This window comes from Hippocampus zosterae, unplaced genomic scaffold (assembly GCF_025434085.1).
Source record: "Hippocampus zosterae strain Florida unplaced genomic scaffold, ASM2543408v3 HiC_scaffold_22, whole genome shotgun sequence".
Lineage (NCBI taxonomy): Eukaryota > Metazoa > Chordata > Actinopteri > Syngnathiformes > Syngnathidae > Hippocampus > Hippocampus zosterae.
The window spans coordinates 4,001,293-4,018,664 of record NW_026262818.1 but is presented as its reverse complement, the minus strand read 5'-3'; the positions used below and the strand labels follow the sequence as shown (position 1 = coordinate 4,018,664).

Here is a 17,372-nt window from a genome sequence, read left to right as displayed (position 1 = left end):
TTTTGCAAGACTCAACGGCTCCCATCCAAAAGAAAAAATTGACTTTTGGAAAAATTACGTGAAAAAATGAAAATCAGGAAAGAAAGCGGGAAAGAAGACACTTCCTCAAAGACACAACAAGCAAGACAGACGAAGAGGCAGAAAACGAGAAATGTTGCAATTGGATGCACAATGGAAAATATACAATTGGATATACAATGATGGAAAAATAACCAAACAGGTGAGGGAGAAGCAGGGAGGGTTTACCAGAAAACTTCAAATGTCCACAGAAGCTGGGTTGAAAGAAATTCTCAAGGAAGGAAAGAAACTACTTTTCCCCGATGGAATTTCTCTTAAAGGATCTGAATTGGACTTTCAGTTTGAGGTGTGGGATTTCAAACAAAACCTCCTAACTGATGAAACCTGCCAATCCATCGGCAATATGTATGAGGCTGCAAAGCTCACGTTGTTGCGCTTTGCATTGCAACAAGGCCAAAGGACGACCACCATGATGGCAGCACAGCGTCCAAAGAAGTATTGGTTGTGTCACACGATGCCAGTGACTACAACTCTGAAATTGAAGTGGTCTCTGTCATTTCAAATAAAATCTACACGGCATTCGACATTTCTGTTGATTCAGAAATTACTTTTGGCCCCACATACAACACGGAGGGAGATGCAGACATCACACTTATCTATGATGGTCCACCTGATCCACAAGATGTGATGACAATAACTGTCCACTACACCGACACATTGAATGATATGATCATATCATTCTCTGAAAATGCAATCTTAAACAAATCACTCAATGTGAAACGCATACTCCCAGATAATACAAAAGAAGCAGGTGTTGGATCTGGAGTACTGAGGGATGTTCTCAGCTGCTTCTGGCAGGAATTCTATGACCGATGCACCCTTGGTACAGCAATTAAAGTACCATTCATTCGCCGTGATTTGCCTGCAGAAAAGTGGAAAGCAGTTGGGAGAATTCTTTTAAAGGGATACCAAGATACGAATACTTAAAATAGTTTGAGCATTATGTGCTAAAATTGCAAGTATTTCCTTATTGCTGAATCCAAGTCTAAAGCATAGCTTGATCAAGTCATCCAAATCTGGATTTCCAGTCACTGAGTTGCACCCTCCATCAGTCACTTTATCTGCACAAGAAAAGAGACAACAATTACAATCTGACCAAAACAACGGTGGACATTTTGAAAACATGACCACATGACCGTCTGCTTGTTAAAGTTTTTTAATAATGTTCTCGCTCATGGTACTGTGTTAGTTCAAACTCAAGTATACTCATATTCAGTAAATAGTCTAAAGGTAAATAGAGGTGGGTGTGCACATACTTCCTACAACACGACCGCGTGATCAGTGTGTTCAGTTCACAGCAATTAGGCTGCAACGATGCTCCAGACGGCCACTGCCATCCACACAAAGGGGTTCGATGTCGAGAGTGGTGTTGTTTTTAACAACGTTATGTGGCGTCACAGGAACGTACCCATTTAAATTGGTTACGTTGTACTTATTCACGAATGTAAACTGGGTGCATCCATTCATGACATTCGGACTAGCAACGGAGCTACAAGCTTCATGGAGCACGTTAACTCCAAATGAAACAAACACGACACACTGTTTACTCACCCTCTGCTCCTCCAAAAGTGAAAGGATGTACTCCGACACTCCTCGGCCACGCAAAAAGTCGCTGGGTGACGACATGATGTCCTTTCTTTCAAGTCACGCCACACGCTGACGGTCCCCCCACAATTCATAGCTCCACGAACGTCACAAAGTCAGAATTCTCACTTAGAATTCTCACTTTAAAGTGAGAATTCTGAGATTAAAGTTACTTTAAAGTCAGAATGCTGAGATTAAAGTCTAAGCGGGCCCTTGGGCTCTAATTAATTACCTGTCTGTCAGTATCAGTCAAACAGCGCCGCAATACAATATATATATATATATATATATATATATATATATATATATATATATGTGTATACAGTGCACTCCGCTTAATAGAACACCATTGGGCCGAAGCGCTTCTGTTCTACTAAGCGGAGTTTCTATTAACCGGAGATGGTCATCAGACACGTCGACGACCAAGTTATGCACGCAGAAAAACCCCTGCTGACGAGTTAGAAGAGATATTTCGACTGTGGACGTCCATATCTTTAATCAAACAACACTGCTTCAGTCAAACATCTCAAATCACGAGAAAATTTTCGTTACTTTTGTCTGGAAACAGGAGTCCGTAATTTTGCGGTTGACTTCCCTCTCAATGCGCTGGATAAGAGGGAAGTCCTGGAAACCGCGGGCGTACCTTCTGAGAATCCGGCAATGCATCGTATCGTCTGAGTATGTCCTTCTTATCCGCAGGTGATAGCCCTCGTCTCTTGAATGAAGTTGAAGCCATTGTGACGTGCGTGTGTCTATGTGTGGAGTGACGCGTGCTACCTGTTATACGGCTAGAACTACACATTGCGCAACATTGTATGGCGTAATCGTAGGCGCAACAGCATAGCAGTGGTATCGCGTTTTCTCGCGATAGTGGTATCGCGATTGCTACACTTCGAAAACCACTAGTTTACAATTTTCATTGCTTACGGCCTGTTCTATTAAGCGGAGATCTGTTCTACTAAGCGGAGTATCTTTATAGGAAATTGCATTAGGCAAATCCGTTCCAGAGCCTTTTGCTCTATTAAGCGGATTACTCTATTAACCAGAGTTCTATTAAGCGGAGTGCACTGTATATATATATATGATATTGTACTTTCACCTTCCCCAAAACATGCATGGTGGGTTAACTAAACTCTATAAATTGTCCAAAGTTGTGAAAGAGAGTGTGAATGGCTGTTTGTCTGCATGTGCCTTGTGATTGGCTTAAAGCCAGTTCAGGGTGTACCCCGCATCTCGTCCAAAGTCACACCCGCAACCCATGTCAGGGTAAGTGGTACAGAAAATGGAAAATAGAAATGTCTTAGCTAGTCAGCATAGTTGTTTGGTAATGAACCATTAACGATGCTGTTCTTGTCTTCTGATTACTTCTTTCAATGCAGACGATGCTTATCTCCTGACAGGACTAAACATAGAGGACATCTATCCAGAAACAAGTAGTTTTATCACTTATGATGGCTCAATGACCATCCCTCCATGTTTTGAAACTGCCACGTGGATCCTGATGAACAAGCCCGTGTACGTCACACGCATGCAGGTGAGCCTAAATTAGTCAAGTGGAGTTCAGAAATGGAGACAGGTTAGCACTGATGACCTTGCCAAAATAAAAATTGGTTATTGTCGAATTCAGATCTTATTCAGATCTTAAATACAGGTGAAAATTACACCACACAGCTTATGCAGAATTCATTCATTCATTCCATCATTCATTCATCTTCCGAACCGCTTGATCCTCACTAGGGTCGCGGGGGGTGCTGGCGCCTATCCCAGCTGTCTTCGGGCAGTAGGCGGAGGACATCCAAAATCGGTTGCCAGCCAATCACAGGGCACACAGAGACGAACAACCATCCACGCTCACACTCACACCTAGGGACAATTTTGAGTGTTCAATCAGCCTGCCTAGCATGTTTTTGGAATGTGGGAGGAAACCGGAGCACCCGGAGAAAATCCACGCAAGCTCGGGGAGAACTGAAAACTCCACACGGAGGCCGGAGCTGGAATCGAACCCGGTACCCCTGCACTGTGAAGCCGACGTGCTAACCACTGGACTACCTGGCCGCCCCTTATGCAGAATGAGTTGCAAAAATTGAGTTGCGATGGAAACGCAAATGACATCAAAGGCCCTGAGTGCCCTTTAAATAAAAGCTAGCTTTTTTGTTTCGTTTTTTTTCAAAATTGGTCTCTCATTTGCTGAATATGTATTAACTTGAAATACCATCCATCCATTCATTTTCTGAACCGCTTACACTGAAAAATGGTTACCGGCATGCAGCAGCTTATTCAGCAAAATGTTTTGTCACCTTCATTAAATAATAGCCCAACTCAATTTTTTTCCAGAACACACAAAAAACAGGAACTAAATATTGACATTTTACATGGTAAACATTTCATTTCAGTGGTGAAATTGAATGATGTAGCCGATTTGATCAGTAATGGCCATCCTGAGGAGAAATATATTTGGCAAAATATGGCTTTGGCCATTATTTTAATAAAATTAGCCTGCCAGATATTTTCATGTCAAACATTTTTCACCATGACTTCTCTTTCTCAGATGCACTCTTTGCGCCTCCTGAGTCAGAACCAGCCATCGCAGATCTTCCTGAGCATGAGTGACAATGTCCGTCCAATTCAGCCGCTGATCAACCGCTGCATCCGCACCAACATTAACTTCAGCTTGCAAGGAAAAGACTGCCCAAACAACAGAGTCCATAAGCTTCAATACAGAGGTAAAAGGGTAGAATTGATCATGAATGCAGCCATGTTGCTTGTGGATATTCTCATTCATCCATTTTATTCTCAGTCCAGTGTTTCCAGCGCAACTGGACTGCTTTTTCTTTTTGTCTGAGAAGACTTTTCACCTCTCATCCAAGTAGGCTTCAACAGTATGACAACAGCAATACAGCTTTATTGTCTTATACTATTATTTACAAAATTGGAAACAGTGAAACTCCTCTACAACAAAATCGTGTTTGCGGCAAGAAATTTTTCACCACAGGGGTTTTTTCACTGTAGCAAATTTTATCTCAGATTTTAACACACACAAACCGCATATGTGTACTCTTTATTTTTATTCCAATACTGTACATAGTGCATAAATATGAGCATACACTTTTTTGATATTGTTTAACATTAACATACAATTCTTTTATATTAATCACTCTACTTTGCCTGTTGGATTTAAAAAGTAATTTATACTATTTTGCTTCCCAACACTTCTCAATTTCTTGGATAATGTATTTTATTTTGCTTCCTCCGTCTTTCATTTTGATCACTTTTACCGTCTCTTCCAACGTCAGAGCTCTTCTTGTCTTAGCTGCTTGACATCCAAAGGTCCGTTTTGTAGCAATTTTGGCAATGCAACGTTCTTGCTGCATCTGAAACTAACAATAACAAATACTACTACAACTACTACTACTGCGCATGTGTAAAACAGTGTTGTGGTTGCTGTTGCCGTTTCCAAACGAAGCAGTAGAGGTCGCTGTTGGATTAGACTTTTGCAGAAGGCTTTTTTTCGTTGTAGTGAATCTCGTCGCGAGGCAAGAGCAGAGAAAAAGATATATTATAACGGAACAGGGGGATTTTTCATCAGGGGAGAAGAAAAGTGGAATGGTTTTCATGCATGAAATTTTTTCACATTATGGTGTATTTTCGCCCATGTAGGTTTTGTTGTAGAGTAGTTTCACTGTAGTATACCAACAGACATAAACTCGTGAAAGCATGGCAGTGGTATCCTTCAGTGTGAAAGAAAACTTTGGTTTGGAGGTATTTTTGCTTACTAAACAACAATGAGGCAAGATGTGGAGTGTGTGACCAGACTGACAATTGTTGTGGCAATACCACCAACCGACCAAACAATTTGACAATGCACAAATAGTTAATGGAGCAACGTGCCGCACAAGCCAAGAGTACCTTAAAAGCGGCGTTTAAAAAATGCTTGGCAGATCCAAGTAACACGGGTGCAAATTTGTAGACGACATCAGCATCTGTGGTTGATGTGGAATATGAAACAATGCAATACAATACAATTCATCCTAAGATAAGATAAGATAAACTTTATTTGTCCCACACTGAGGAAATATACAGTCTACAGCAGCAAGATTGTGGGTAGAAATAAAAAAGAAGAAAAACAAAGTGTTTGCATTCACAGTTATAGATAAGGTGGCTGTGCTATTTACAATTGTTTTTCACATCATTTTATTTTTTATTCAGCAGTCGGTAGGAATGAGTGGCGGTATCTCTCCTTGCAGCGTGGGTGTAAAAGTCTCTGGCTGAAGGAGCTCCCTAGTGCTGTCAGGGCGGGCTGGAGGTGGTGGGAGGGATTGTTCATCATAGCTTTTTTTGCTCATTGCGCCCAGTGCTAATTCCATTGGATCGCTCCGATTAGTAAACTATCGTATTTTCCACACTGTAAGGTGCTTTAAAATATAAGGCGCACATTCAGTGAATGGCCAATTTAAAAGCTGTTTTCGGATATAGGGTGCGCCACATTATAAGGTGTATAGAATAGAAGCTACAATAGTGGCTGCGGTTGCATTATGCATCCTCTAGATGGAGCTATGCTGAAGGGAATACACTACAGCTTTATTCATGTAGCGCTTTCACAACCGCTGCAGCTGTAAAAAAGCACTTGACAGAACATTTAAAATACTATTGTCATGTCCCGTGTTTGCCAGCAGGGGGCGGACTTTCTCTCCGCCGCCTGCACACCTGTTACTCATTTGTGAGTGATTACTCGGCCTTTATTGGGACGCTCTGGCAGTCTACTCACTGCCGGAGAATTCCACGCCACGCAAATACTCTCTCGCTCAAATTCCTATTCAGATTATTCGTTGCCTCTTAGCCTAGTGGCTGTTATTACGCGCCATTGTTCCTCTTGCGTATGAAATTTATATAATTGACTAATCAGACCTTCCTTGCCATTTGTTTTCCGCAAGCGTTTTCTGTTGTTCTCTTTATTCTATTCCTGGTCCTTATTTTGACCAGCGTTTTTTGTTATCCTCCCTGTCGGGTATTTTGTGTTCGTCATTAAAGACTCCTTTTGTTATCTGACAAAATCTCTTTTTGTGTCTGCTTTTTCGGAGATCCACTTCCTTATTTTCTTGTGCACGAAGCGATCATTCCAGAGAAGCAGGGGGTGGCGATCATTCTATCGCTTCGGGCACAACGTGTCCAAGCAATGTCCAAGCAATCAGAATATTGACCCCATAAATAAGGCGCAACGGATTATAAGACGCAATTTCCGCTTTTGAAAAAATTTTATGCTTTTAAGAGCGCCTTATAGTGCGGAAAATACGGTACTTGTAAACAAGTTTGTGTTCAGTCAGCACTGTTGTGTTGATCAGCTGATGTTTGTGTTGCATTGCCTTGAATTACCGAAGCGTTTGTCTCCAATTGAGTTAGAGAATATGCGTCAAAATATTTTTGCATTCTTACTTACAGTGCAGTCACAGGTGGGCTCAAGGGCAGCGTGAAAAGTTATTCTGGCATTTTATGAATGTATTTATATTTTAGGTCTGGGTGAAGGCCCACATCTTATAGGCTCTGTTGACAAAGTAACAAAATACTTTGAAGTAGTTTGGTTCAATTCATGATGTGCCCTCTTGTTGTGTTGGTTCACTTAATCATCTGCCCTCATTGTGAGCGCAGTAGCAGCGCACATGCAGTTTTGTTCGCAGCTTTGTGTTTGGGAAAAACGGAAATCACTTACGGTATTGATATCTATTCAGTTTTCTGATATTTAGCCCAGGTATTATTTGGTATCGAATCAGGGTTAGGGAGGAGGACCTCCTATTTGCTACAAAATGGGACTACAGTGCACTCCGCTTAATAGAACACCGGTTAATAGAGTAATCCGCTTAATAGAGCAAAAGGCTCCGGAACGGATTTGCCTAATGCAATTTCCTATAAAGATACTCCGCTTAGTAGAACAGATCTCGGCTTAATAGAACAAGCCGTAAGCAATGAAAATTGTAAACTAGTGGTGTTGTAAACTAAACTAAATTGTAAACTAAGTGTAGCTATCGCGATACTGTACCACTATCGCGAGAAAACGCTGTAGTTCTAGCCGTACAGTAGCAGGTAGCAGGTGGCACGCGTCACTCCACACATCGACACACGCACGTCACAATGGCTTCAACTTCACTCAAGAGACGAGGGCTATCGTCTGCGGATAAGAAGGACATACTCAGACGATACGATGCATTGCCGGATTCTCAGAAGGTACGCCCGCGGTTTCCAGGACTTCCCTCTTATCCAGCGCATTGAGAGGGAAGTCAACCGCAAAATTACGGACTCCTGTTTCCAAACAAAAGTAACGAAATTTTTCTCGTGATTTGAGATGTTTGACTGAAGTTGATTAAAGTTGTTGTTTTGTTGTTTGATTAAAGATATGGACGTCCACAGTCGAGTCTCTTCTAACTCGTCAGCGGGGGGTTTTCTGCGTGCATAACTTGGTCGTAGACGTGTCTGAAGGTGTACCTAATAAAGTGTCTCCGGTTAATAGAAACTCCGCTTAGTAGAACAGAAGCGCTTCGGCCCGATGGTGTTCTATTAAGCGGAGTGCACTGTAGTAACAGAGCTGGTGGCTTTTCTTTCCACTCACTCACTGTCACTTGACCTTCCCTCGATCACAACACACGACACCGTTGCTCAGCTGATGTCGTGCAACGAACTTTTGAAGCCAGCCACGAGACGCTTCGAAGTCTTCAAAGCCCATAGTTAGCGCGATGGAACTCGCCTTCTCGCCCTAATTAGTGGTCCAGTTTGCAGAGGGTTTTTAGCACCATAACATGAAAAGCATTCCAGGAAACGTTCCTTTACTCGACTGTCCGTCGAGCCACAAGTAATTAACTCTGAGCAGCTAATCGGATGCATTGCACTCTATCTTCCACATACCGTTCCTCTTCGTTTGAATGCCACGATCTACAGGACGTAAATGTAAATGAATGAAATAAAAAAATTGTTCGCGATTCCAGTAAAATGCATGCCAATTGAGTGACTTATAATAATAATAATGCATTTTATTTAAAAGCGCCTTTCATGCCACCCAAGGACACTGTACAGACAATAAGAAAATACAGTGTAAAAATTTGTAAACGAGATATTATATAAAAACAGGACATAAAATCATAAAAACATCGGAAATGGAAGAGCTATGTGTTGTAAGCAATCCAGAACAGGTGTGTTTTTAGACGGGACTTGAAAGTGAAAAGAGGTGTGCAGTCTTGCAGGTCCGGAGGTAGGTTGTTCCAGAGCTTTGGAGCAGCGTGACTGAAGGCTCTGGCTCCCATGGTGCTCAGTCGGGCAGGGGGCACTGACAGGCGGAGGAAGGACGAGGATCTGAGGGAGCGAGAGGGGATATGCACTTAGCGAAGGTCGGATAGGTAAGGAGGGGCCAGGTTGTGGATGGCCATATATGTATATAGAAGCAGTTTGTAATTGATGCGATGTTGAACAGGGAGCCAGTGGAGCTGTTGGAGAAACGGGGGTGATGTGCTGCTGGGAAGGTGTTTTTGTGATGATACGAGCAGAGGAGTTTTGAACCAGCTGGATTTTATGAAGGGACTTTTGAGGTAGGCCGAAGAGGAGAGTGTTACAGTAATCAAGGCGGGATGTGACAAGACTGTGGACAAGAATAGCAGTGGTGAGGGAAGGGCGAAGTCTGGGAAATATTGTGGAGGTGGAAATAAGCAGTAAGGGTGATTGTGTTGATATGTGTGTGGAAGGTGAGCCTGACACCCAGACTCTTAACCTGGGGCAGGGGGACACGAGGGAACTGTCAATGTTGAAGGAAAAACTGTTTACTTAGATGCTTACTTAGGTGTCGCTGTTTTGGAACCAGTGAGAGAGTAAATAGCGATGCGGACACGGTTATTCGGTAGTATCCAGTTTGCGCTACTACGAGCTTCCTTCCGTATGGCTGCCGGCTTCCGGGTACCGGAACTTGCATTGTTATGAATCTATCGTTAATGTAATATCTCTTCTGCTTGGCTCTCGACGAAGGCGGACACTTTTTTGCACTGCTCCTGCCCTCACCCCACCCTTTCCTTGCTCGCCACTTTGTCTTTGTGCTGTCTTTGTCTAACTTTTTCCTAGCCTCCTACCGTATTTTCATCCGAAGAACTAACCATGGAATTAGTTGGCTGGTCTCTCGATGTAATCGACAAAATTTTTCCGACGAAATGAGCAGGCAGTGGGGAGCCTGTTTGCCCTCCGGGTACACTTGCTGCCGGATACGCCCTGGATCCATGGAGAAAGTGGAGACTGGCAGTACTGTCCGTGGAGGATGTGGAAGACATCTACATTATTGGCCTTTTGATAACAGGTATGCTGCTGTTTGGTGTTGGCAGCTTTCTGTTCTATCGCAAAATTCAACCAACGGGTGCGGCTCTATTGGAAGTAAAGAAGCTGCCGGTCATTCTGGATGGCTTGCCGCGAATGTCCAACACTCAGACTCAAGCGGTGACTGAGCTCAACCGCAATATTGTTGCGGTTTTGGAGCGACTCCGCGCGATCGACAACAACATGGAGAAGTTGGAATCCGCGCTGCGGAAAGAGTTTTCTGATTCGGGCTGATCGGCGCCAGTGAAGAGATACAGACCACAGACTCAAGGCTGTCTGAAATTGTTGGCGGCCGTCACTCCAAAACAAATAACGCTATCTGGGCTTTCCCCTGGATGGAAGTACGCATGGAATCTAGGACCGCCCACCATCACCCCCCTCCTTCTCGGCCATGGACTGATAAGCCGGGACTGTTTTCTTGATGAGCAGACCTCGACGAAGCAGCTATGACCTGTACACGCATACACATACACAACTGGACAACCACACGCGCATTCACATCCTTGTTATCACCGTCTTCATCGCTCCGATTCTTTTTCCCCCGTGATGTGGTTCGACCTGCAGAGCGCACGTGGGAATCTGTGCAGCTGGTCAGGCGGACGCATCGCGGTCACACCCATGCCCCCCCTTCCCATTCATCCTCCCCCTTATTACATGTAATGTCTTGTGACTTGTTGTAACTGTCATATGCTTATTTATGTGCTAGGGTCTTTTTTTATCCTGGACTTAAATTATCCTCAGAAGAGGATAGTTCGAGCGTGTTTTTTTTTTCCCCCTCTCCCTACCCAGCATTTTCCTTTCTGAATTCTGATTGTAATTTTCCCATTGCGGGACAAATAAAGGATATGTTAATTTTAATATCATTGTCAAAATTTTAATGCATAGGTTTTTATTCTGGGTGAAGGAATTTCTGTTTGACAAAAGTCCGTAGGTGGGAATACTTACTGTATTCTGAAAAAGGATGAAGACAAACAGGAAGCGAAATTAACACGTGTACTGTATAGAAGTGTTTAATGAATAAATTATTTAATTCTATTAACATCATAGAATAATTCATTGAAATCTACAAAAGTAGTAGTAGTTAATGCAAAAGATGGGTTGCATTAAAACATTTTTGAAACGCAAGCTTGAAATAATTTTAGCCCTAAGTATTACTTAAAAGATGGTTGGCCAAATTCACATCATACTTGACATAAAGCTAGGTTAAGTAGTTTTACTCAGGATATTGATGTAACCCATCACTAAATGTATGATGTACATCATGATCACAGCGTGAATGACGTCACACAGGTCTGCTACAAGTTCAAAGTAAACAAGAGCATCCATTGATGAATGCCAATATTGGTTCCATTCTCCTGTCCTGTCCCATTTAGATCCGCTTCATTTCTGAGCGCCGACTCTCAATTCCAAATACATGTCCGTCCTCCGCGCCCATGCTCCTCTCACCTCATCCTCAGCTCCACCAGCCATCCATACAGCCCCACCGACGCAGATTGTCCAACAGCGCCGACATCTCCATTGAACAAAACAGGGCTGTGAAAAATGGTGCCCGCAAAAAAACACAAGCGCCCCACGGCTATCAAGCGGCGACCGATTTTTCTCTTTCAACGAATGTTGCGGCCAAAACTCTGAGAGCAGTCCACAATGGGTCCACATGAAGGACAGCAAATGGGTATGGAAGATTTCCAGAGGAATCTATAGAATAATCAATCGGTTACTAAATTACAAAAAGATGAGTTTGTTGCAGCCCAACTTGACAATAAACATATTTACGACTCATTCCAAGTGTGCTTGTTGTTGGACAACATTCCAAAAAGATGCATGGCAGACCCATGAAACACCCTAACTTATCCCGAGGTGTGATTGAGAGTGTGAATGGTTGTTCATCTCTGTGTGCTCTGTGATTGGCTGGGAACCAGTCTGGGGTGCCCCCTGCCTACTGCTTAAAGACAGCGATGGTATGTGATAGGCCTCGATCAACTTATCGTTCAATGGCAAAAAATTGACACAATAATCCTTTTGGACTCCGTAAATGGCCATTTGTATGCATGCTTGTTTTCATCCATCATTAACATCCCTCTCCTGTCTGGCACGCCCGTGAACCCTCGTGATGATGAGCAGATTAGAAAATGGATTGGATAGATCGTACATTACTAATAACCTGCTTCATATGAAGAAATACAGTAGGTTATATTTTGAACATGTTCAGGCAATTATGCTTTGTTTGGACCTTATTTTTCCCATTCCAAAGGCCTCTCAAGGATAAATAATGCAAGTTTAATCTTGAAAAAAAATAATTTCATTATTTGATTCTCCAATAAGAGCTTACCATAAAATATACAATACAATAGACCTTGATGTATACAGTGCTTTCACAACAGCTGCAGCTGTAACAAAGCGCTATGCAGAAAAATTCACATAAAATAATAATCATCATCATAATCATTATCAACTCAATTTTATTTTATACTGCTTATTGCGGACGATGTGGCATTGTTAGCTTCTCGTCTTCAATTCTTACTGGCATGATTCATTGTCCAAAGTAATTGGGTGAAATAATTTGTACTTCCAAATCTGAGGGCATGGTCTTCAGTCGGTAAAGGGTGGAGCCCTCCATGAGATTCCATCCCAAGTGGATGAGTTCAAGTCTTTTGGGGGTCTTATTCATGAAGGAAGAATGAAGTGGAGATCACCAGGTGAATTGGTGCAGCATCTGTAGTAAATGGGGAACTTTCCATTTGTCCGTCATGGTGGAGAACCTCAACGATTGTCACAAGATGTGGGTTGTGATTTTAACCAATTTTTAAAAAATGGTTAAAGGTGGCTGAAATGTGTTTCCTCTGCAGGACAATTGGGCTATTCCCAAGAGATAGGGTGAGAAGATCATCCGGAGGGGGTTCAGAGTAGAAATGCTTCGGCACCACTACGAGACAAGCCAGGTTGGCACTCTGGTTGGGATGCTTCCTGGATGTCTCCTCAATTAGGTGTTCTCATTTGTTCATGTCTTTCCTTCCTTTCATGTAAGAGGATATACTGAACATGTGATGCTTCCAGGAAATGTCTTGAGGGCTCCACCAAAGAGGGCACAAAGCATTACCGGAGACGGCACACATCCACAACACGCTATTTACTCTTCTTCCATCCGAGGGGCGCTACCGGAACAATTGCAGTCAGAACCAGAAGACTAAAACACAGCTTCAACCCACATACCATCAGACTCGTGTACAAACTATTTAGAATCTAAGACTTCTGAATCAAAACTATGCACTACTTTTGTAGTCCTGATCATAGTTGAATTATTTTGTTGTGCAAAAGCTCTGCTCTCTCACCTGTAACACTTGAATAGCTGAATGCCGACATGCCTGAAGACAGCGATGGTATGTTTGCATTAACTTGAGGAGAGTACTAACAAACTATAGACAACTACACTCATTCATTCATTTTACGATCCGCTTTAACCTCACAAGTTTCGCGAGGGTTGCTAGAGCCGATCCCAGCTGTCTTCGGGCAGTAGTCGGGGGACACCCTGAACTGGTTGTCAGCCAGTCGCAGGGCACACATCGACGAACAATCATCCACGCTCATACTCATGCCTCGGGACAATTTAGAGCAGGGGTCTGAAACTCATGTCGTGGAGGGCCGCTGTCCTGCATGTTTTCCAAGTCTCCCTGTTGGAACACACCTGATTCAAATGAACAGGTTCAATGTCAGGCTTCTGTAGAGCTTGCTGATGATCTGATCTGATATATAGGTGGAGGGAAGCAATCTAAGTACAAATTGCATTGCTCAGTGTTACCATTGATGTCTATACTGCACACATGATCATTAAATATCTTGAATTTTTTACAGTGGAGTGGCTTTTCCACTACATGTAAATGCCAAGAGGGTAAAAACTCAGAGACCTGTCAGGGAATACTATAGCCATGCATGTCATTCATATCTGTCACACCCATAGTCCCCAACGTCACATGGGTGGCACGATTAACCCTTTCACCAATAATGATAACCTGTAACCTGATATGATAAGCCGTTGTTAGAGGAATCTACGAACAGAACTGTTGAAAGTTCCATTTAATTTGGGCCTGTCTAGACGGGTTGTGTATTTAGCTCCCCCAAATGTCTGTGCAAGGGTGTCAGGCCTGAGCGCTCTTTGAAGTCCACAGGGAGTTGCCTTACAGCTTGGGAGTAAACTGTTTAGGAACGAAGTGTTTTAGATCCTCAAAAGACGGTCTGGGAACTGGTCACGCCCAGGTGAACATCTGTCATCTGCGAAGTATGCAACTTGTTTATTTGTGGGAGACCAGACATGACAGTGTTAAAGTATCTATGGTTCAAAGCTTAAAGTATCTATGGTTCAAAGCAAAAGTTAATCGAATCACCGCCGAGGGGCCAGACTGGGGGTGTGGTATGCAAATGTCGGGGGCAGTGGTTTTCTTGTATTTTGCATATGTAAACGATAAAAGAGCGAAAAGGATCTTTGAGTGGGATCGCGGAGCAACTGCCCATCGTTCGCTCTGAGACTTCCACTCCCGGCGGCTGCACCAACAACCTTCCCTGAGTCGAGTTCGTTTGTATGAATTTGTCCGGGTATGACAGCCGTCCACTGTAGTAACGGTTGTGCCTTAAAGGGTTAATAATTAAGTGTGAGAGAGCAATGTGACAAGTCAAGCAAGTCCCAGCTATTGCAGAGCTTTCTGTGACCAGTATATTGTGCATTTTGTGGGTTACTTTTCCAACTGCCTTTTTTTTTTCTTTTTCAGTGAATGGATGGTTACTAAATTAGGATCCTTCCGAGGAGAAAAATGTCGGAGGTAAAGGAAAGCAAAGCAACGGTTGACAATTTTGAAACCACCCACGTCAGCTCATCCAGGAGGACTTGACGGAATTGTATCTCCACAAATGTATTGATTGTATTCAGAAATATGGAATTTTGTAAAACATGCAGCGTGGGTCTGCTTTATACATAAGAATTAAATTTTTGCATCTTGCTATCAACTGAAAGAAGGACGGATGTGACAGTTCAGTCACGCAATCCAACACAGAAGTTGCAAGGTCATTACGTTTGTCTACAGGTACTGATCAGTCATGTTCTGGCTCAATTTGGATGTATTTTGAATGTATATATATCAATACATAACGGTACACATGACTTAAGAGAGGAATTATTGAAAAAAGTGTCACAATTGTTGTGTAGTTATCTCAGTTGATGTCTTTTATTCCTTAATTCATCACAGACTGAATCATCTCATTGGACCAATAAATTGGTCTCGAAAAAAGATCCAAGATCTTGTTTCACGACTTTGATCAAGGGAACTGCCAAGAAATTCCTTCTGATGCTTTGATCATGTGGGCATTGATACTCGGTGGTCAAAATATAAGGTCTACAAACCCATTCTAATGACAATATACTCTCTTTTGTGATGCTTGTCCTATTCCATTCTGTTCAATTTCGACACAAATGTTTTCATAGTAATTAATTACAATTGAAATAATCCATTTCAGTCATTGCCATCACAAAAGCTTTATTAACCGTACGGTGAATGTTTTAATGACTGTATTATTTTCATTTTCTCAACGACCATAAAATGTAGATGTAAATTAACTTTATTAAATGTACATTGAGACAATATCTGTAATCAGCAATGGTTTGTTGTTGTTGCATTTTGTAGATGTTAATGTGTAACAGCAGCGATGAGGATCTGGGCAGAACATCGAGCTCATCCACAGTGTCTGACCGCCCTTGCAGTCTTTAGAAAGTCAAACTAAATACCTGAATCTAAATATAATGTGCATTTATTTGGAAATGTCATTTTATTTTGATCTGCATGTGTGTGGGTGACTGTAGATTTGCTGACTTTGGTACATTATTGCATTACTTTCCGCTCTTTCTAGCAGCTATTTTTCAAAAAACCAACTTGCGCCAAAGCCACGTGACAGTTGAGGATGAACGTCCTCAACTGTCACGTGATGAGCAGAAATTGGACCCAAAAGCGGACATGACACCGAAGTTGAAAAGTAAAAGTCTATCTCTAAAAAAATAACTCCACACAGAGCGAAGCTGGATCCTGAAGACACGAAAGAGAGCTGCCATTCTGACTGGGACTAAGCTTGATGTATTGACAAATAGCGGGGGGGGGGGAACATGTTCTAAACGTGTGAAAATGAAGTGTGGTTTCAAGGAGTGTGTCAGTTGCGTTTTTGTTAGGTGACCTGGGGAAAGTTGACGTCTCATTCGTGGATGTGCGTATTGAGGGGGGAAAAGTCACATGACTGAGAAAACAAAGCCTCGTTTGGGGCGACTTGTGAAGATCGGGAAAGGTTCACGTGCCAGGTACCCCACCAGCTGATGTATAGGATGCAGACCAGTCATAATTTTTTTCCTGCTTAGAATAATAATAATAAGAATAAGATATCCTTTATTTGTCCCACACTGGGGAAATTTACAGCCTTCAGCAGCAAGAATGTAGGTAGAAAGAAGAAAAAAAACAACAAACACCGTTTAATTAGTGCAATATAAACACAAAATGGATAAATCGCAGTGCTATTTACAATTGTCTTTCTGTTATTTTGAATCATTTTCTCTGCAGACAATTATTAAATTGCCTGGTATTCAGCTGTTCAAATTTGGATACACTCTGATTTAACGCTTCTGTGAAGTGTACTCAGTCACCCGAGCACCTAATTCCGATTTTTCAGGATAACGTTGCATTAGCTTAGCAATTAGCGTGTCTTCTCCATCTATTGCTGTTAATATCTTTGTAAACTCTTTTACTCTTTGTGTTTTGATGAGGCTGAAAACCCAATCTGCTATGCTAGCTTCAGTTCCCAGGAGTACCTAGCATGCCTAGATGCGCTCTTTTTTTTATTTTGTAAATAATTAATCATTTGGGGTTTGTTGTTAGTTTATTCTTTCCCTAAGCAGTACAATACATTATTTGTATTCACTCACCTTGTTATTTATTCATTTTCATTGACGCCGTATGTTTGTTATGTATGAATATTATGCATTTCTTTCCTGCGTTGTTGTTCAATCTGCCATATGATGACCACGGTGTGACATAACAATGGTAAGTGAAATCTTTTGCCCATCAAATGAAGCTTTGTCTGTTGTTCTTTTTACTCACAGTTTGCTTTCGGTAAAAAAGTGGGTCTAAAATGATCAGAGACACGAAAAGTGAAATGACAGAAAGTTTTCTGTCGTCTTTGCGATATACCAGCAGGATTCTTCAATTAATGCAACAAAGCTTAATTAGGACAACACGAGCCTGAGTTGGAGTGTGAGGAAAAAAAATACTGTTTATGTTCCTGATGATCCAGTTGAAGGCACGACCCAACCACGAATGGTCTTTCCACCTTGTTTGTTTGTTTGTTTG

General features: G+C 42.2%; 1 protein-coding gene across 3 annotated transcripts in view; it reads left to right on the top strand.

The window, feature by feature from the left end:
- The window catches only part of LOC127594599 (carbonic anhydrase-related protein 10), a 62,940-nt gene extending 47,314 nt beyond the window's left edge, over positions 1 to 15,626 (top strand). For 2 of the 3 annotated variants that reach the window (XM_052056481.1, XM_052056478.1), the window contains 3 exons: positions 3,042 to 3,196; positions 4,211 to 4,385; positions 14,760 to 15,626. In XM_052056481.1, coding sequence (XP_051912441.1) covers positions 3,042 to 3,196; positions 4,211 to 4,385; positions 14,760 to 14,782 — 353 coding nt within the window. In that variant the 3' untranslated portion in view covers positions 14,783 to 15,626. The remainder of the gene's footprint in view (positions 1 to 3,041; positions 3,197 to 4,210; positions 4,386 to 14,759) is intronic. The other variant, XM_052056479.1, reaches the window with a different exon arrangement.
- Positions 15,627 to 17,372: the final 1,746 nt, after the last annotated feature.